Source organism: Mytilinidion resinicola (assembly GCF_010093595.1).
Source record: "Mytilinidion resinicola strain CBS 304.34 unplaced genomic scaffold BDZ99scaffold_37, whole genome shotgun sequence".
NCBI lineage: Eukaryota > Fungi > Ascomycota > Dothideomycetes > Mytilinidiales > Mytilinidiaceae > Mytilinidion > Mytilinidion resinicola.
The window spans coordinates 251,287-270,508 of NW_022985473.1; the positions used below are offsets into that span (position 1 = coordinate 251,287).

The following is a 19,222-nucleotide window of genomic DNA, read 5'->3' on the forward strand; positions in this document are numbered from 1 at the left end:
GAGGGGCCCCGTGAGTAAGGCTGATATTGTGTTGGAGGAGCTGGAGATGGTGCACGCGAGTGATGTTGATATTGTGTTGGAGGAGCCGGAGACGGTGCACGCGAGACTGGCTGATATTGTACTGGAGGTCCCGGAGATGGCGCGCGCGATTGAGCAACGTATCGGGCGGGAACAGCTGGAGAAACGGCGCGCGAGTACGATTGATGCGGTCGAGGAGGAGCCGGAGACACAGCACGAGGAACGGGCTGGCGAACATTTGGCGCCGGAGAGACGTTTCGAAGCTTGGATCCTGTAGCAGATTTTTGCAACGGAGACGACTCTCGGCTCTCCAAGGAGGACCGCTTCATAGACGAGTATGGTTTATGTTTGGAGATGCTTCCATTGGGATTTGGTGACACCCCTCCGGCCTTCTGTTGTACCTCTCTCGCTGCTGCTCCTGGATTTGGGGAGCTAGCTGCGGCATATGCAGTAAACGGTTTCCGGAACATGCTCTTGGACTTCTGTGGCGTTGGCTTTGCGGATGCCGGGTTTGGGCTGTTTGCTTTTGATATGCTTCCTCCATTCTGTAGCAAATGTGGACTGGCATTCCGGTATGGCTGAAAACTCTCATCGAGAACTTCAACAAAGTTCGAGGGAAACAGTCCGACCATACGCCTATCTCGCTTCAGTCTACCCATCCACCAAGAACCGTCTCCGGCGTTGAGACATTCTATGAGGTCGCCTTCGATGAATCCGAGGTCGCGCTTTGTCTATACTACAATTAGTACCTCATCAACAGCTTAACTTGAAGTCGCTACGCACCTCACCGCCCCAGGAGTAAGTCGCTCTGCACCAGCACGGAAATCGGACGGGCAGTGGTTGTGCGGCTGGAGCCATTCTCCGCCGGGATGTGTGCGAGGGATCGAGGGCTTGTTGTCAAGCTCATCCGGCGGCCATTCGCGTTCCTGACATGCGTGTTGTGTGGATTGCGTGTACGTGTATTCGGGCTATGCGGAAGCAGTGAGTGCGAATAATGAAGTGACAGTAATGCGCTTGGCAGAGCAGTCTGGAGAGGGCGTCTCGTGCGAGAACGAATACAAAAATATTGGTGGTTGCTAGGGAAACGGTATTTTTTCCGCGCCCAAATGGCTTAGTGCGTTTCGGCCGAGGTCATCCCGCCCACGTTTCACCGACACGCTAGACACGAAAAAAGTGGCACACTCACCAAGTACTCTGCCTGTGTGTACACCCGTTTACCACTGCATGAAGCGCTTCAACAAGTTTCCACATAGCCCAAGGTAAAGAGCTTCTATCTTCTTTAGATTTCTGAAAATACATTGAAGCAACCCAAGCAGTGGCAGACAGGTGTACACACGAGACAGCTTGTTCTAGAATTAGTGTGCCACCTTTTCCATGCCCCGCGTGACCGAACCTTCGTAGATACAAAACAGGTAGTACAATATCCCAATCTGCACCAGAAATTTCCTTTCCCGTTCAGGGAACTGAGCTCATGCCCCAGCCTGAGCTGTGGCTGTGCTGGGTGAGCGCATCCGGAGCCGAGACTGAGCAGCTCGTTAGAATTATCCATACAACAATAGAGCCACAAGCAGCTAATAGGCTCTAACGTCTATAGGTCTAGAGGCGACCAGATGCTACCCTCCCTTCCCCTCCCAGTGTCGCGAAAATTCACCATGGCTAAGATTTTGTATGGCACTTGAAAATGGAACGTCCTATTAGGTGTCCATAGACAGCCAGCCACAAGTCCCCTGGACCTATTTCTTGTACCCCCTCCAGCCTATGACTCATTGCGGCCTCGTGCTAGCCTAGCATAGCCTCAAATTCCACACATACTTGTGCGGTTACAGGGTATGCATACATAGATATAGAATCCGAAGATCGCTGGCTGGAGGATAGCCTGGAAACTAGAAGTGCGAATCCTCGAAGGACACGTCACCTTTCAACATCAATCACGCGGGTATTGCCCCCTCTCTCATCACGATGAAAGACATCGTCAAAGCTCTTCAAGAGCTGGGACCTACGATATCAAAAATTTGCGAAGTATCCGCCAATGCAGGAGTGTCTGTCGGTGTCTTGCACCACAACGAAGTCATCTACCCGTCGGGATATGGATATCGAGACATTTCCCGCAAGCTTCGTTCTGACGAGAACACTGTTTATCACCTAGCATCGCTTTCCAAGAGCTTCACTGCGTCCGCTGTAGGCATTCTTCTCCATGAGAACAAGCTTGTTTGGGATCAGCCGCTATCTAAAATCTTGCCGAGTTTCATCCACGAGAACACTACAATCCAAAGCGATGCTACCATTCTTGACTTTCCATCGCATCGTACGTGACTGGCTACAAAGAACTCTCTTTGGGCCCAGGATGGTACAGAGATACTATTGAAGCCCGAGGATCTGTTTCCAACAACTTCCTATCTGGAGGTTGTTCATCTGCTACGCTCAACATGGCTCTACAACAACTGGGGCTTCAATCTGGCTGCTGCCGTGCTTGAACATCTATCAGGGACCACCTGGGGCTCTTTTCTGGCAGATAATCTCTTCCGTCCGCTAGGTTTGAACAGAACATATACCAAAGAAGTAATCCTTGATGACAACGTTGCTCAAGGCTACATGGCTGCGCGTGATGGTTCATCTTTCCCGGGTGGAAACCCGACTATTGCCGAAGGAATTATCATGGAAGGCGCAAACGGCGTAAAGAGCACCGTCGCCGATCTTCTGACGTACTACAAAAGCGTGATCAAGTCTTGGAAAGAGGAACTTTCTTCGGGCTCTTCAGAGACAGATGGACTTCCCTTCAAAGATATTCGTACACTTCTGACCGGTCATATCTCCCTCGACCCAGAATCGGATTGTGAAGAGTTTTATGGTGCTGGTTGGGCTATTACCCAGCTGCCATTTCCCGTCGGAAGTATTGGAATCAACGGAATGTTCGTGGAAGCCATGCCTGTGGTCGGAAAGGGCACTGCCAAACGTTTGCTACGGTATCACAACGGCAGTTTGGTTGGCTTCTTCAGCTCGATTCACATTCTTCCTGACACCGATACTGCTATTGTGGTGCTCTGCAATTCCCTTGCGAAAAACGACGCCGCAGACTGGATAGGTCAACTTCTTCTCGAAAGCATTTTGGATACACCTGAAAAGAACGATTACCTGGACCTGGCCACGAAGAGTGCTGCTGCATATGATGCGATGTGGGATCAGGTTCCTGTAGATCTTGAGAAGTCCAAGTCATCCAAAACAAATGGACGACCACTTTCCGAGTATACCGGAAAGTTTTACAACAAGGTTCGAAAGTTCTTCATTGAAGTAGAGGAGGTTGAGGGGAAACTTCAATTCCGGTTCCAAGGTCTTTCATCGCAAGTTCACCATCTCCAATACCACAACATCGACACATTCAGCTGGCCTCTCACAGAAGTGGAGTCCTTACACCTAGGTCGGTGGCCAGATCTTGATGCCACCATGTATATCTTCTATTTCCAGTCAAGCGAGGATGGTAAGATCAACGGGCTCCGATGGGAACACGATGGAGACGTTCCGGATGGCGAGGTATTTCTTCTCAGGCCGGTGGTCCAAATGGTAGATCAAACCAGTATGAAGCCACTGTAAGTAATTATATGTTCGCTAATAATGCAATGAATGAGCTAAATGGATTTGAGCCTCTAGACCTGGAATCATTGCTGATCAAAACCGGGATGAGCTCTAGGGAGGCAAAGTGCTGCGTACCACCACGCACGGGTAAAAACAGGTACTGCTCGAGCGTTCTTCAAAATGTTTTCTGCTGTATCGAATGGGACTCACGGTAGTTTTTCGTTCTTCTTATTAGCTCTATAGACTCTTATGATGACGTAGCTGCAGCCCGCGCCTTGATGTGTTGCGATAGACAAGGCTGATGGCCATTCCTAGGTACTGGCGTGATCCTACAAGGCAAACTTGCAGCTGGCTGCATTAGTCTGGTGACTCTGATCGGTACCGTGAGAGAGGGGTTGCTGCAGGCTCTGTTGTTTGCTCTCACTGGCAAGCTGCTGCTCGCTCGGGAATACGAGCCAAGCTGACCCAGTCTTTTCAACCACACCTTATCATGGTGAAACCCCTCAACTTTTTTCCACCCAGAACATCATTCACACTCATCATGGCCTCGCATTGTGATGAAATCGCAACGTTGAGATACTTGCAGTGGCAGACGCTTTATGAACATGAGAAACCGTTCCAGGTCTTCTCCGCAATACCTGAACACGCTTAGGATTAACGAAGTACCAATCTTGTCATTGAAGAAGCGCCAGAGCCAGAAATTATCTATGACCTTCGTGGACAAGAAAGTCAATTCTCGCTCGACAAGCATGGATTCGTCGTCCTTCATCAAGCGATGCCCAATACCAAACTTGAGAGCCCAGAGGCAATACGAGACGAATACTTGCCTCCGATTGTGGAGCTGTTGAAAAAGGAGGTGGAAGGTGCAGATCTCGTGCACTGTTTTGACTGGGGCGTGAGTACACTGATCACTAGCGACTCCATTGCCTATTGTATTGATGGAAAGCCGTTCAGATACGAAGGAACAGCCTGCTAGGCTGACAAAGATCAATGTCAACGATAAAATGCAGCGCCTGGAAGTCGCGAAGCAAGTTCATTGTGGTATTACCGATCTTTTTGATGCATATTTGATAAATGCTAACGATATATTCTAGACCAAAGCCCAGCCGGTGCAGTAGGCCGTCTCCTCCATCATCTTCGGGATTAGATGGATGCAGCTCTCCAAGGGCGACTGAGGATTATCAAGTAAGAAATTACCCATATGTACAGTCCAAGCTTACAAGTTTAGCGTTTGGCGACCTATCAACCATCCTGCTGAAGATAACACGTTGACCCTCTGTGATGGGTCCGCGATCGATGACAGCGACGTTGTTGAAGCCGACCACATCACTCGTCAGTATCTAGAATCCACGATGTACGGACTGTTTTCACGAAAACACAAATGGTACTATCTGAGCAAGCAAACCCCCGAGGAATTGTATTTTTTCAAGATATTCGAATCTGATCCTGGTGGAGTTCGATGTTTAGAAAGGTTATTCTGACCTGTTTGTGCCAATGGTCTGCGTGGTCGGCAAATCCCGGCGGCATACCAAAATAAGACTTCCAAAGGACGAAACATTACGCAGATACTGCGGGTAGACCAGAGAGCACTGTGCTTACTTCGTGGAGATGTCGGCACTATCCTGTTCACATTCAACAACGTGGCATAGTGATATGTCACCCTTGACATACTATTAAAGGTATCAAGGAAACACTTATCATTCGTTCCGCTCTTTCGATACTTGAACTTCCAGTTTATCTAGGGAGTCCTCATGAGCTCATGCATATGCCCATGGTAACGCAGAGACCACGGATATTTGCTAGCACTCGTGCTAATCCTCGACCAGGCATATGCCAATGCCCGCCAAAAGACCGAGATAACAAACGTGCAGAGGGGGTATGCCTATCCTGACCGATGCACATGCAGATGACAAGACCAATCACCCTTTTGAACGCCGATTTTCATGATTTCGCAGCTCGTAGAGAAAGTGGAATGATGACAGCAAGCCCATCTGCTTATCCCTTGTAAGACAAGATATGATAGGCCGATACGGATGCTCGTTACTCGCAAGGAAAAGGGAAATACAATGTGGACGGTACACCCGTCTGCTTGTTGATCAGAACGGAAAGAGATGATGAGGACCCAGGGGTTTGTTCTCCGTAAAACTGTCTCTGACGTGTACCATGAGACAAATGAGAGATAAATGAGAAGTAGAACGGTATTGGTCAACTTGGGCTGGCGTGATGCTTCGCGTTCAAGACAAGGTGAGTAAGAGTGGTCTAGACTCTGGTCTTGGCCATGGTGAATGGCAAGATACGGCTTACTGCCTCATTCTCATCGTACTGAGTCGGAAACCCTCCCTGCAAGACGCGGCGAAGCGCATTAAGGCGTTGCGGCTTCCACCATTTGTCGATGCGGACCTCGACGTTGCGGTTGATGTGGACCTTCATGCGACCACCGCTATAGCAAACGCTGGTCTTCTTGTCCAGCGCGGTGCTGTACTTGGGTCCGCGGGTAGGCTTCTCTACTAAGTTATAGGTGTCAGCGAAGCTAGAGTGCAGCGTCTTGCGATCCTGCTTGGAAATCTTTCGCGTAGATAAATTACGCTGGTAAGCTTATTAAGGCTCTCTATAAGCTGGTCCTAGCGGCGGTAGACGGTGTAGCGCTTGACTATCTTCGGGCTGGTCTTGACAAAGCCTAGAATCTTCGTTATCTAAGACTCCCTTATCTTTCTCCTAGGGGGTGTAATACTTTTTGTATAGGAGGGTGATATTCTTGCCAGCTGCAACCTGCATAGTATAATTAGAGCTCTAAAGCTAGTTAATAAAGGCCTTGATAGCGGTCTTAGTGGCAAACTCTATGTCGTTAATTTTAGTAGCAAGCAGTCCCTATTCCTTAAGCGCAGCGACTACAACACATATTCATGAATACCAGGTTAGGAGTGTGGTCACGTGACCTAAAGTTTATAAGGCACGAAGAGGAGTCTGCGCTACTGAAACCTGACTCGGCACTCACATGATGTTGGGGTTGGAGTGCATTAGAAAGGGTGTATATTAGGAGGATTCTATGCTTACTGCCCTATTCAACCATATTATCCATCTTCCTCTTTACGCTTTCGGTTTAGGACAACCGAGATTAGGGTTACCAACAGTAGGCATGCACAACCCCGTCCGCAAGGAGCTGTCAAACTTCGTAAACTGCGTCCTCGCTCCAGCGGCTTTCGCACTTGAAAACCCAGACGCCGCCTTGCTCTCTTGGGTGCTTTGTATGTTGCAAAACGTATTGGCGCCCTGACACGAATCGCTCCCATCTCGATTCTGGCAAGGAGGCAGGCATGCGTTGGCGAAGATCCTCTTACCGTTTGAGCACGTTACGAGAATCTCCTTGCAGCTGGAAATGCCGTCGTCGCAAGTCAACTGACTGTTGCAGGACTGAATCTGGGAGTTGCGTTTGGGGATACCCTTCCCATCGGGCAACCCTCCTGTCGGCTCGAGGTTGAATTCCGCGTGCTCGGCGACGTTTAGGGTAGGGGCTTGCGCTGTTGCTGGAGGCGGAGGTTTTGGGGTGCCTTTGTTGGCTGATGCAGCATAGCCAGTTGAGCCTTCGACGCAAAGCGACTTATCGTCCCAAGTAGCAGCAGCGGCATCTCTCCATAGTCTCTCAATGTTGTAGATGTTGGCCAAGGTGTAGTAAATACGACAATCGGCGGCCTCGTACTTGAACTGTAGAGGCGTAGTGTCGTTCGCCCGGACTTGATCACGGAGGTTTATACCGGCGAAGATTGTGTACATGCCTGATTCTCTCACTTGCGGTAGTGAAGAATTGGCTGTTTGGTTTATGCTGCTAGCGAATTCGATATCACCGTCGATAGCATCCGCAGAATAGGCGCGCGCTCCACGGTTTCCACTAGCAGCTTGCATTGGACCTGCTGAGGGCCTTCCACCAGCGACGACTGTGCGAACGCCAGCCTGGGTCATCATTTCCAGCAAAAGGGAGCATGTCGATGAACATATGCCGTCGGTTAACTGGAATAAAGGTTAGTAGAGTTTATGCACAGTCTGGAGATCGAAAAGGAACTTACTATGGCTATGTCTTCGGGTTTCCACGGCTGTGGTGTAGAAATTTGATTGTCTGGGCCGTATCCGTACGGAATCCATCCGTCAAATGCAGCCTCGCTGTATCTCTGGTCTGAGAGATTGTACCGCTCCTAGAGAAAGCCTCTCGTTAATAACAAACCGTATACGAGTATGAGATAGACTTACGGTTAAGGAAAACTCATCGTCCTGGATACTCAATGGACCAAAATACTCCGCCCAGCTAGTGAACACCTGCTTCGTCTCAGCGTTCAGGCGATCTGTAACAACCCATTCATTCGCAGCAAGAGAATCTTTCTCAAACTCGTCATCATCATCCGATAACGAATCCCAGTATCCGGTGGTGGCACCTCCGATGATGTTTGCTAGTTCATGGCTACGTCTTCTACTACCGGCGAAAGGATCATTCTTGGGGAAGAACTGACTGAAGGTATCAAAGGCCAGCTCCACGTTCCCACCAGTATTCTGCTGAAGATCGATCACAACTCGGGACAGATTGGCCGCTGTAGCGCCATCGATGAATGCTCGTACCGCCGTAGAGAAGTTTCCAATGTTCCAGCCAAATTGATCAAAGGTTGGAATGCTGAGGACCCCGGTAGATATGTTGTGAAGGTAATAGCCGGAAACAACGCCACCTCCGCCAATGGAGAGGTCCAATTGGATAATATCGGGATCATCAGGGTATGCGCCGTAGCTCTCATTGAACCAAGAGGTCGGCGTAGGAGTGTTTGTGGGCGTTGCAGTTGGAACTGCACTGGGGATGCTGGAGGCTGTAGCGGGTTCAAACGATGCTGGGAGCAATCCAAGAACAAAGTAGTTGTAGAAATCACCCCCGGTCGTCAAAGGTCCGGTTGGACTTGGATTGTTGTAAATAGCGAGCCAAATAGTCTCCAAGGTGGTGTCATTCGCAAATGAGAACGTCAAATTTTCACCTGGATAGAAAGTCGCACCACCGGAAAAGGTGTTCAAGAAACCTTGGATGTCTAACGCGGGATTGCTCATAAGTAGATTCCAGTCCGCGTGAGGCTCGAGGGTGCCAATGGAGTTAAGGGCTGCAAATCGAGTCAAGTAGTCGACAGCCTCCTCGCCGTTGATTTCCGTGATTGGGAACGGCTCCCATCCTTGTCCCGGACTGTCGATTAGATCTTCTGTTCTGGTGTTAGCAAGGGTACGAGGAGCTTCGTCGTAAGCCTGTGTACACAGGTATACAGCAAAACATAGTACTAAATAGGATTGCGCAGTGCACATACGTGTAATATATAGCTTGGGTGCTTCTTTGCCATCTTTCGACACGGATGCTATTTCGACTGGACTAGCAAAAGAGAAGGCCGAAAGCACTCCGGCCGTGAGGTCGACATGAGCATCGTGAAAAGCATACACGAGGAGTTGGAGATCGGCCTCGAAAGCATACTGGCTCTTGTAGGTGCCGGCGGTGATGTTCTGCTGGATTAGTCGCAGACCCTCAAGCACATCTACCGCGGGCTGCTGATATCCAGTTGGGGGATCTTTGAGATAGGCGATGGTGCTATGGAACTGAAGGGTAGTGTTGAAGTAGTCGATGAAGCGAGCTGCGACTGCAGGATTGAAGGGGACCGACGACAAGCACGCGTGAGCATCGCTTGCCCAAAACAGAACGGAGCCTGCCAGCGTTAGCAGGACTCTGTTGCCTTCAGACTTTCTTCTTACCATCGTTCACAGCGTCTATGATATCACCACATATGGTATCTGCTGGATTTGCAGCGGTAACAGTGGCCGTGGGACTCTCCTCAATTAACGAACTCGATATAGCACTTGACGAAGTGAAGACAGCACTGGACGAACTGGACACCGCACTGGATGAAATCGAGACAGCACCGTCGGACGAAGAGACTGAAAAAATCGCTGTGTTGCTCGAAATCTCCGAGGAAAGGCTCTGTAACGAAGCGCTCGGGCTCGCCTGCTTCCATGCTAATCCATTTAAGATGTGGCCGCCTATGTTATTCGGATCGCGCGCGAGGGGCCGTGGGATCGACTTGCAGAGCGCGAAGCTCGCGAAGCACAGAAGTGCCGTGAGGCGGTAAAAGAACGACATGTGCGAACAGAAAAGACAAGCATCGGCCGCGATGCCTTGGCTGCATGGCTATTATACATATTCAAGCCTCGAAGTAATACCGTTCCGTCTGCTGCCTTGCGCCGCCGGCTCGTCCCTTAATTTCAAAATCAGCCACTAACCCGTCTCAGCGTCCAAAAAAAGACACAGCCGTAAAATCCAGCGAAGCATAACTAAGTGGAGCCGGGAGCTCACCGGTTTTGGCCCCATCTCACCACCTCCGAGCGCTTCGCGCCGTGTGTGGTGGGCCGTGGTAGGTTGGCAGGGCAGGAGTGGCACTATACGAAGTAGTCCGTGCAGACGTTTGGGGGCCAAACCCCCTAGGCATGCATGGTTAGCGTTCATGCGGGTTCCCGTGGCTCCCAAGCTTGTGTTATTCAGCAACGACTTCTCGAATTTCCATCTGGGACGGCTGGAGTTGATACATACTTGCTTCAGATTCAGTTTGTGGTGTTGCGCTTCTCATGGCTAACCCCTTTGCCATTCGCGCTTCGGCACATCCAGCTATCGCAGAAACGTACTCCTTGTCGTCGGACATCTACCCAGAGCTGTACTCGTTCTTCTTCTCGTCCAAAGAGTTCATTCGTTGGTGTGGAGCTGAGTGTCCCTGGCAGCTACATTGCTTTGGGGGCCCAGGTTCTGGGAAAGTAAGACTTAGGCAAATTTGTAAGCTTTCGTGGCAAGAACCTGTCGCTGACGGCGACAACAGACTACACTATGTGCGCTTGTGGTCCAACATCTCCACGCCCGCTCAGAGAATACTGCAGTTGTGTCTGTTTTTGTCAAAGCGGATGTTCTTTCCAACGAGATAGTCTTCCTTGAAGACTTTCTCGCCACGGTCTACCACCAGATTCATGCATTTGGGCGTGTCGATTATCCGTCCTTGGAGCTTTTCGAAGTATATGAGGATGCGTGTCAGGCCGGAAAAAGATTAGCTGTCCGCATAGAGTTGCTTCGAAAAGCTCTGCATGCAAGACTCTCTCAAGCCGCACCCTATTTCTTGATTCTGGATGGCATAGATCGATGTAGTGCCGCCCTTCGACTTCTCATTGAGCGCGAACTTCAAGACCTGCAGTTACTAGGAGTACGAATCATGGTCTCGGCTCGCCTCCGCGCCTTTGAGAAGCCTCTGGAAGCCACATGTGACACGGACGAAAATGACGAAGTCCTGAAGCTATTTCTTGAGTGTCAGAAATGTGATGAAACAGTCCTGTGCTTCCCTTGCAAAGAACGAGGCGAAGTGTGTCCCATCTGGCAGGTCCTCTCAATTTTCGGAACAAGCCGAAGGATTTGAGCTTACTTTGACAATAGTAAAACTGCTGAATATCTTAATGAGTCCTACGATATTGTCAACTTCGGTATTGGCCAGATCCCTAACCCCAGCATGCGAGATTTTGTCGCCTGGGATCTTGAAAAGGAACACGGTGACTTTGGTCTGAAGAGTCCTTGTCATGATAAACCTCCTCTATCTTCGCTCGGGGCTCTAATTCTTCGAAATCAGGATGGAAATACTCCGCAAACTCTTCTAGAACGCATTCTCGATCAAGCAGAAGGTAACATAGGGATTGCAAAGCTCAGGTTGGACAATGTCCACAATGCACAATCTCTTGAAGACGTTGAATCGATCGGAGACCGCCTACCTCCAAACATCGTATTTCAATTCGATACTGCTATCAGGAACATCGAAGCGCAACCTGCTAGCCAAGGCGATCTTGGCTTGAGAGCAATTGCCGCTGCTGCTGAGAACAATGCTGGAGTCCCTGCGGCTAATGTGGAAAGATGGCTGAGGCCGAAGTTATCCAAATTCCCTCCAAGGAGCGTTGAGGATGTTCTTCAGGCAGCGAATGGCTTTCTCATTTCTGCAAACATCGAAGAAGAGAACATCCGTCTTTATCACACGAGCTTCTTCATGTATGTTGCCCAGAACTACAACGCATCACTTCTGTGGGCCAGGTCGCAGCTACATTTCGATAGAGCCTTCCGCTCACGCACCAATATTGCAAGCCTCATGTCTGAGACTAGAAGTAAAAGCTCTCCGCATGGCCCCAGCCGAGTTCTCAGTTTTGACTCCAGCCCAAGAAGCGATGAATCGGATAAGGACAGTCCATCGATATTGTCCAGGACTTCTACCACTTCTTACTTTGGAGCCCGACGTTCCAACTACGGTTAATCATTACACAACCAATCATTACAAAGATGTAGGGGCAGCTCTTAGTAATCCCGCCTGACTCGCTGCCTGAAATCTGGCCCCAGATGCGTTCGAGGTACGTTGGGGGCTAAAACAGATTAATCGGGCCTGTGGTGTGCGCCCCGTTCCGCCCCCACTCACCAATAAATGGCACCCACCCGTCCACACGCATCCGCCGCTTACCTAGTAGGCCACCATCATTTCCGATCCAACCCAAGACAACGCTCCTGCCACAATGATATGCAGGTTTTGCATTGACAATGTCTTGATGTCTGGGAAATCGTGGGGTTACCATCGGAAAATTGTCGAGCAACGGGAGAGAGCTGCATTGGCGAAATGCGTGTTTTGTTCCGCCCTCATTAAGGATTCTGGGCTTGCTGAGCAGGGCAAATCTTGGCCATTATACCGATGGAGCATGCGCTTTCCGGGTCGAATTCGGGAGACCATGCACTCGATTGTAATCACCTTCCGTCCGATACTAGAAGAGGACTCGAACGACCATCACCCAAGGTTTACAGCTCGTCCTGATCTTGTGTTTTACATGTTCCCCGAGGAAGGTGTGTGTTGTACCGAATCCTGGAAGAGAGCTACTGATTGGTGCTTTAGAGCTCGGAATCATTCCCAGTGTAGAGGACGTCGGTAGAAGCACGAACCTAGAGTCAGCAGGTGCACAGGTCAAGAGTTGGGTCCAGCAATGCGATAACAATCACGAAGGATGCTCTAAACAGCGGCTTCAACAAGCACGCTACGGATCACTTCCAACTCGGCTTCTTGACGTTGGCACGGAAAGGACTGGGCACGTAAAGCTCATTGAGACTAAGAAAACAACAATCAAAGGACCATATGTGTCCTTGAGCCATTGCTGGGGCACCATTCCTTTCACCACACTGACCCCCAAGAACCTAGAATCCTTCAAAGATGGCATCGGGTGGGAAAAGCTCTCTCGGAATTTCCAAGATGCCATCACCGTCACACGCTTTCTCGGCATTTCATACATCTGGATAGATTCTCTGTAAGTTTTTCAGCGACGTAGAAGTATCTGGAATCGATGTGTAATGTCAAGCAGATGTATCATTCAAGGTCAAGAGGGAGACTTTCCAGCCGAAGCTCCATTCATGCATCAGTATTATCGAAACGCATACTGTAACATTGCCGCAGCAGATTCACCCAATAGCACAGGCGGGCTTTTCCGAGGTCGCCATGCTACCCAAATCCTTCCGGATAAGTATAGTGTTGACGATAAGTCAACGATATTTGGAGACAAAAAATGGAGAATCGTCAATCAAGACATATGGCATACCCAATTGCTCAAGACCGTCATCTATACTCGCGGATGGGTCTTTCAGGGCAAGTTATAGATAACTCAATTAAATGGTGTATTACGTCTCACTGACTTGACCAGAGCGGATGCTCGCCCCACGCATCATTCACTTCGCTAAAGACCAGATCTTCTGGGATTGCGCCACAATGAGCGCGTGTGAGACTTTTCCATCTGGACTTCCGCAGCCACTGGATACTGCTGCGGCGACTGATCGGCACTGGCGCGGAAGACTTCAAGAAACCGGATCTATCCGCCACCACCCATTAGCCGGCGCCTCTGACGACTCTTTGGAGCAATTTTGGATCTCCGCAGTTCGAAATTATACAAGCTGCAATCTCACGAAAGGAAGTGACAAGCTCATGGCTGTTTGGGGCATCGCGAAGCTTGTTCGAGACGCTTTAGAGGAAGAATATGGTGCTGGCCTGTGGGCGTACAGACTTGAAGAGCAACTGGCCTGGAGAGTCTCCGAGTGCACCTTGGACGCGCGCCCTACGGATCTTCGAGATAACCCGTCCTGGTCTTGGGCATCTATGAACGGTACAATAGAGCTCGCTAATCGCGTAGTACAAGTTGCGTACTATGAGAAAACGGACCTTCACCAAACGCCCAAGCTTGTGGAAGAGCGGCATTACGGTGTCACAGATCATCACGGGGAACCAATTTCGTTTCAATTGATTTACGGACTGAAGGCCAGTACAACGCAAGATTCAATAACTGACGGCGCTATTGGGTCCAAGAGACCAAAACCGGGCCGGGGCTATAGTGCTTCGCAGAATGACCCTGACCATCAACCGCGACTTGTTTCCAAATCGATCGAAATCGAGGGTTACATTGGTCATGCGGCTCTTTCGCGTCATGGGAACGATAGATGGACTCTTTCTTTGCCTGAAGAAGGGAGAGGACTGATCAACTCAAATATTGAAGTCTTTCCTGACACGAAACCCAAGTCCCTGGACACTGCTTTTGTGGTACTATCGGCAAGCAAAATTCCTCGAGACAGAACCATACCTCGGCTGGATGCTTTGGGCATTGAAACTGTCTTCCAGTATTTCGGAGTTGGGATTACCCTTCAACGGACTGCCGAGAGTGGTCATTATGAGAGGTCCGGGGCATTTCGCTTTCGCAATCTCAGCGAGGAGATGTGGCAGATGCTGAGGCCTGACACAGCAAATCTTAACGGCTTGCTGGGGGATACGAAGTTTTGGCTGGATTGATAGGCCCCACGAGATGGGCAAACCATTTCAACAATTCTCTGGTTCCGTCTATAGCCAAGCGCTACTCATATCGCACTTGCAATAGAAGATTTGACAAAACTCTGGCAATTTCTATCTGCAGCTCTAGAACTGGAGAATGAAAACTTTGCACAATCACGTGCTTCCTACCAGCTACGAAAGTTTGCTGTGCAACGTTTCTCGGGTTCAAATGAGGTTTTACACACTAACATGCTTATCATTCATACCGCACACATATAACGTGACAGTTCTCCTCTGATTAGATGAAAGCCTTATAGAGCTTCAATATGCACTACGCGTGCTCCTGGAGGAGATAAAAGTCACGTGATAGCACTCGAATCTATCACAATCCTACTCCGACTGTAATAGAATCATTTTCGTTGGACGTAGTGAAGAAGATTCGGGCGGGGCATAAAGATCCCTAAGACTACGAAATGACACAGCTAATCGGAACACTCAATCATGTCTGCCGGTCTAGAGGCTTAGAGAAGGGACTTTATATCCCTTTTCGACTTTAGAAGCAATCTATACAGTTTATAGAGCTTAATGCATGACAAAAATCAATACGTGTGCGCTCGCGACTGGGATGATTCGGTGAACCTCGCCACGACGAGAGAAAATTTGGCATTATAAATTGTTACGCGAGTGGGCCGCTGCTTTCCTCAACACCATGCGTCACGCTCACCGGGGCAGAGCAGAAGTAGCAGCGTCATCGCAAATTTTCAGTTTTGAAGGGGTAATGAAATGGATGAGTGGATCACTGGCCCAGCGTCTCGACGATAAGCCGTGGACTAGGCTTGTCCCGGGCCGACGAGAACCAGGGACAGGAAAAGACTGCTCTTTCTCAGCACCAGATTGCGGCCAACAAAGAGAAGTACAAAGCAGCTCACTTCCTTCGCACGGTAGGTTCTAGTCATCTCTTGACCGCAAAAGTCTTCATTTCATCTTAGATAGGGCACTGCGATTGTGTCACCGTACTTCTCACCTGTCCAATCTTACTACATTTCTATCCGATATCATCAGCGCACATTCAATTTCATCGATTCTGATCTCTCGATGCCCAGCCGTCTTTCGCGGCAGATGGATCCATTCCCGGAACTCCAGCTGCCGGAGTCGCGAGTGCTCATCATCATCACTGGTACGATGCCTCCATTCCATCTTCCAGGACAATTATTCACGGCGGAAACAGGCGGCACAATATGCATGAGACGATCCGACGACGGCCTTATTCCCGTGAGTAGCTCGCAAGAAGGACGAGGCGAGTTTCATTTTGTATGCTCCCAGCCGTCAAGCCAGTGCTACCGTATTAATAGACCATAGGCCAAAGGCTTTCTGAGGGCTGCGCTGGCACCACGGCCCTCTTTCAACGACAACTCGTATCAGGACCCACTGGAAATCGTTACAGACGACAAAGGAACTCGCAAGGCTGTCCAAAGTCTACGAACGCCAATCAGCGCCTATGACCGTCGCGTGCGGTACTCAGTGCTTGAATTCGACGAGCTTCTAGATAGTAGCTCGATCGACGCGGCTGGCTGGGACCAGATCGCAAGAACTATTTACCGGAACTACCAGCTTTTCGATGGCTTTGTGGTTCTCCATGGCACTGACTCCCTAGCCTACACGTGCTCCGCACTTAGCTTCATGCTTCAGAACTTGGGTAAGCCGGTCATCCTGACAGGATCTCAGGCGCCGATGATGGAGTTGCAAAATGACGCTCAGGACAACCTTCTTTCTTCTCTAATCATTGCTGGCCATTTCATGATACCCGAAGTCTGCCTTTTCTTCAACTTCAAACTGTTCCGCGGCAATCGCACTACGAAAGTTTCAGCCGAAGACTTTGATGCATTTGCGAGCCCCAACCTTCGGCCACTGGCCCAAATATCATCACTCAGGACCAACGTGCAATGGAACCTCGTCTACCGGCCAACTACAGTACACCCGTTCAGCATCCAGACCAAACTCGACACATCTCACGTGGCATGTCTTCGAATCTTCCCTGGAATGAAGCCGGAGATGGTGGATGCCGTGCTCCGTCTAGAGGGGCTCAAAGGCCTCATACTAGAAACTTTTGGAGCAGGAAACACGCCAGGAGGACCCGATTCGGCCATGACTCAAATTCTCGCGGCTGCAGTGAAGAGGGGGATAGTCATAGTAAACGTCACTCAATGCCTCAGTGGCAGCGTCAGCCCACTGTACGCGCCAGGCACAGTGCTAGGACGAGCAGGAGTCGTGTTCGGGCAGGACCTGACGTCGGAAGCTGCTCTCACAAAGCTTGCGTATCTCCTTGCGCTGCCCGAATCGACGCCCGAGGAGGTCGCGAAGCGCATGTGCATCTCGCTGCGCGGTGAGCTCACAGAAACTACGCGCACGCATTTCGAACACCCCAAGAACGGCAGCCTGACGCCCGAGCTGTCCAGCTTGACGGCGCTCGGATACTCGATCCAAGCGGGCGATTTGCAAGGAGCACGCGACATCATCCGAGGAGAGCCCCGCTGGCTGCTGAACGATGCGGATTACAACCTGTCAACTCCAGTTGTAAGTAATGCTTCCCATTGCCTGAAGAGGAGCGTACCCGATAGCAGCGAGTCGGAGTGGTCACAGTCGACGCTTGTATCGCCAACGCCTGTATCCTGCACCGAGACACCGTTCGACGCACAGAGCCTAACGAGAAAAATGCACCAACTCTCCGGTATCGGGCAGGGTCGATGTAGCGGGTGAGGGCGGACGCTGCCATTAAGACGAAACGGTGCGACGGCATTATCTCTGCGCAGCATGGTGCCGACGGCGAGACTACGCAGCTCCATTCACAGGGCTGCAAGGCTCGCTAAAGTACCCTGCTGGGCCCCTCGCTCTGTATATCACCTACGTCCGCCGGAGCTTATTCCGAGCGAACGTAACACCTCCCAGACCAAGAGCGTGCAAGGATGCTTGATGGACGACAGAAAATGCTGACTTGGATAGCATCTCGCGGCTACCGGGCGGAATGTCGATATCCTCAAAGACTTCCTCGAGCAAGGTGCATCGGTCCACCTCCGCAACCGCGAGGGCCACACGCCGCTGTACTTGGCGGCGCACGCGGGCCTGGCCGGTCATGTGCAGATTCTGACTGATGCCGGCGCCCATCTGCACTCGGACGAGATGGCAGCGGCGCGCCTGCATGCCGAATCGGGCGGCGATGCGGCAGTGTGGGCCACGGCGGGCGTGAGTGGTGCTGCGGCGGGCTGAGGGCGCGTGTGGCTTGTGGATGAGCATGTGCGGGGGGATCTTTGGCAAGCTGGGGATTTGTGAGGCGTGCATGATACATAGCTGGGGCCAGCAAGACGGCGAGGGTCTGGGGATGCAGTTCGTGGAAGAAGTTCAGCCACTGCAGGAGCTCGAGCTCGAGGCGTGGCTCTGTACATACATAGTAAACAGCCTCCCTGCTGCGTCGACGCACGCTTGCAGCCCCACTAGCCTCTGTGGGAGCCTCTGCAGGGGCAATTCTGGTGATGGCATTCGCGTTATCAGTGTCGAAAATCTCGGCATGCCGACGCATTCCGCGAGTCCGACGTGAGGATATTCAGAATGTCGGGCTCAGATTGTGCCATGGCCGCGATAGGAAGCTCGGGAACGCTGGCATCGACGCTGGGCCGTACGATGGCCTCATATGGCCTCAGCGACGGGCCTGATGGCGGCATCGAGGACTGCTCTAGGGCTGCCGTTCGGCGTCCGAATCAGTCCTCTTCGGCATTATCAGTCCGCAATGCTGGCTGCATGTGTGTATCAAAAAGCTTGTTTCTCGGCTGCAGGGCGTGTGGCGCTGCGAGCAGACGTCGCAGGCCCCCTAGCCTGCACCATTTGCTGCCCGTCTCCCGCACTGGAGTACCACGCAGCACGCTCGCCAGCTCGACGTCGGCACCGGGCAGCAAGGGATTCTAGCCGGCGGCGACGAGGCGGATCTGACCACGCCCTGTGCCGCTCGTCTTTCGATGTCGCTCCTGGAGTCGTGCAGCTTCCCCGCCTTTTGATGCCCGGCCTATGGGTGCAGCAGAGGCAATCACGAGCAGACTCGCCATCTCGCAGCCCTCTTGCTCGATATGCGCCCGTCCTGGCTCCTCGACGCTGGCAGCCCCGCCGGCGCTGACAGCAGGATAGCTCCATCTGCTCGCAATTCGCCATGGCCTGTTTCCATGACTTGTTATTAGGTAATTTTGCCCAACACATTCTGCTCAACGCCCTCCCCTAGGGATTGACTGCCCCGTCGAGTGACACTGCCATGGCTTTCCCTCCGTCTTTCTCCTGCGTCTCCGATGCTGCTGTGCGCTTTATATCGGACGGCCCAGGGCCTCGTTGCCGGGCTGCGAGACCACAGCGGCATTCCTGCTAACCTGCTCTTTGTGCGTCGTCGAGCTTCCAAGGAACCCGTCTCCCTTCTTCCTCACGCATCCCCTACACCCAGTAGGCCCCACCAGTCCGCGCCCACATTCTCTCGCCAGCGCCGTTTTGCACCGCACGTGTACCGCTGGACTGGTTCGATGTCTGCACCCTGAGAACAATTCCCCGTTTCGCCGCCAGGAAACACGTGCCCCGTTCCACGGTCCGCTGCAGTAGCACACCGACACCGCCAGGCCCAGGAGCCTGTGTAGTCACACCACGCAGCCCGAAGAATCCCAATTTTCCACTGTTATCGCATCTCCATCTGCCTTTCACTGCCGCCTTATATCTCCACAACCACTGCCTCTAAGCCTCCT

General features: G+C 51.3%; 8 protein-coding genes across 8 annotated transcripts; 5 read left to right on the forward strand and 3 right to left on the reverse strand.

The window, feature by feature from the left end:
- Positions 1-122: 122 nt before the first annotated feature.
- On the reverse strand, positions 123-876 carry BDZ99DRAFT_528199 (uncharacterized protein; the record flags this gene model as incomplete). The annotated part of the gene is made up of 2 exons (XM_033726355.1): positions 123-749; positions 802-876. Coding segments are annotated over 2 exons (702 nt in total), but the record flags the coding sequence as incomplete, so codon positions are not given.
- A 1,101-nt stretch (positions 877-1,977) lies between these two features.
- Positions 1,978-3,703, forward strand: BDZ99DRAFT_577414 (beta-lactamase/transpeptidase-like protein; the record flags this gene model as incomplete). Its single annotated transcript, XM_033728690.1, has 3 exons — positions 1,978-2,323; positions 2,372-3,602; positions 3,664-3,703. 3 exons carry the CDS (start codon positions 1,978-1,980, stop codon positions 3,701-3,703), a joined length of 1,617 nt encoding a protein of 538 aa, XP_033568692.1.
- A 1,111-nt stretch (positions 3,704-4,814) lies between these two features.
- On the forward strand, positions 4,815-5,069 carry BDZ99DRAFT_402741 (uncharacterized protein; the record flags this gene model as incomplete). The annotated part of the gene is made up of 1 exon (XM_033716304.1): positions 4,815-5,069. A coding segment is annotated over one exon (255 nt), but the record flags the coding sequence as incomplete, so codon positions are not given.
- A 576-nt stretch (positions 5,070-5,645) lies between these two features.
- BDZ99DRAFT_216480 (uncharacterized protein) lies at positions 5,646-6,414 on the reverse strand. Its single transcript, XM_033713400.1, has 2 exons — positions 6,320-6,414; positions 5,646-6,265 (listed from the first exon to the last, which is right to left on the reverse strand). Exon 2 carries the CDS (start codon positions 6,016-6,018, stop codon positions 5,848-5,850), a length of 171 nt encoding a protein of 56 aa, XP_033568694.1. The 5' UTR covers positions 6,019-6,265; positions 6,320-6,414; the 3' UTR covers positions 5,646-5,847.
- Positions 6,415-6,675: 261 nt separating this feature from the next.
- Positions 6,676-9,733, reverse strand: BDZ99DRAFT_402885 (uncharacterized protein; the record flags this gene model as incomplete). Its single annotated transcript, XM_033716313.1, has 5 exons — positions 6,676-7,593; positions 7,650-7,775; positions 7,831-8,810; positions 8,913-9,302; positions 9,349-9,733. 5 exons carry the CDS (start codon positions 9,731-9,733, stop codon positions 6,676-6,678), a joined length of 2,799 nt encoding a protein of 932 aa, XP_033568695.1.
- Positions 9,734-10,157: 424 nt separating this feature from the next.
- On the forward strand, positions 10,158-11,921 carry BDZ99DRAFT_455882 (uncharacterized protein; the record flags this gene model as incomplete). The annotated part of the gene is made up of 3 exons (XM_033718455.1): positions 10,158-10,398; positions 10,461-11,005; positions 11,063-11,921. The coding sequence occupies exons 1-3, from the start codon at positions 10,216-10,218 to the stop codon at positions 11,919-11,921; spliced, it is 1,587 nt and encodes a 528-aa protein (XP_033568696.1). The 5' UTR covers positions 10,158-10,215.
- Positions 11,922-12,174: 253 nt separating this feature from the next.
- On the forward strand, positions 12,175-14,474 carry BDZ99DRAFT_528203 (HET-domain-containing protein; the record flags this gene model as incomplete). The annotated part of the gene is made up of 4 exons (XM_033726356.1): positions 12,175-12,496; positions 12,546-12,951; positions 13,006-13,276; positions 13,344-14,474. 4 exons carry the CDS (start codon positions 12,175-12,177, stop codon positions 14,472-14,474), a joined length of 2,130 nt encoding a protein of 709 aa, XP_033568697.1.
- Positions 14,475-15,168: 694 nt separating this feature from the next.
- BDZ99DRAFT_469468 (asparaginase-domain-containing protein) lies at positions 15,169-17,993 on the forward strand. Its single transcript, XM_033721506.1, has 4 exons — positions 15,169-15,630; positions 15,682-15,725; positions 15,813-17,027; positions 17,454-17,993. Exons 1-4 carry the CDS (start codon positions 15,549-15,551, stop codon positions 17,715-17,717), a joined length of 1,605 nt encoding a protein of 534 aa, XP_033568698.1. The 5' UTR covers positions 15,169-15,548; the 3' UTR covers positions 17,718-17,993.
- The last annotated feature ends 1,229 nt before the right edge of the window (positions 17,994-19,222 follow it).

What these genes read in the sequence shown, in the direction of transcription:
- BDZ99DRAFT_216480 (XM_033713400.1), bottom strand. Translation starts at nt 6,018, where the DNA reads ATGAAGGTCCACATCAACCGCAACGTCGAGGTCCGCATCGACAAATGG.
- BDZ99DRAFT_469468 (XM_033721506.1), top strand. Translation starts at nt 15,549, where the DNA reads ATGCCCAGCCGTCTTTCGCGGCAGATGGATCCATTCCCGGAACTCCAG. An exon ending in AGTGCTCATCATCATCACTG is followed by an intron (nt 15,631 to 15,681) that starts GTACGATGCCTC and finishes CGGCGGAAACAG; the next exon opens with GCGGCACAATATGCATGAGA. An exon ending in ACAACCTGTCAACTCCAGTT is followed by an intron (nt 17,028 to 17,453) that starts GTAAGTAATGCT and finishes TGACTTGGATAG; the next exon opens with CATCTCGCGGCTACCGGGCG.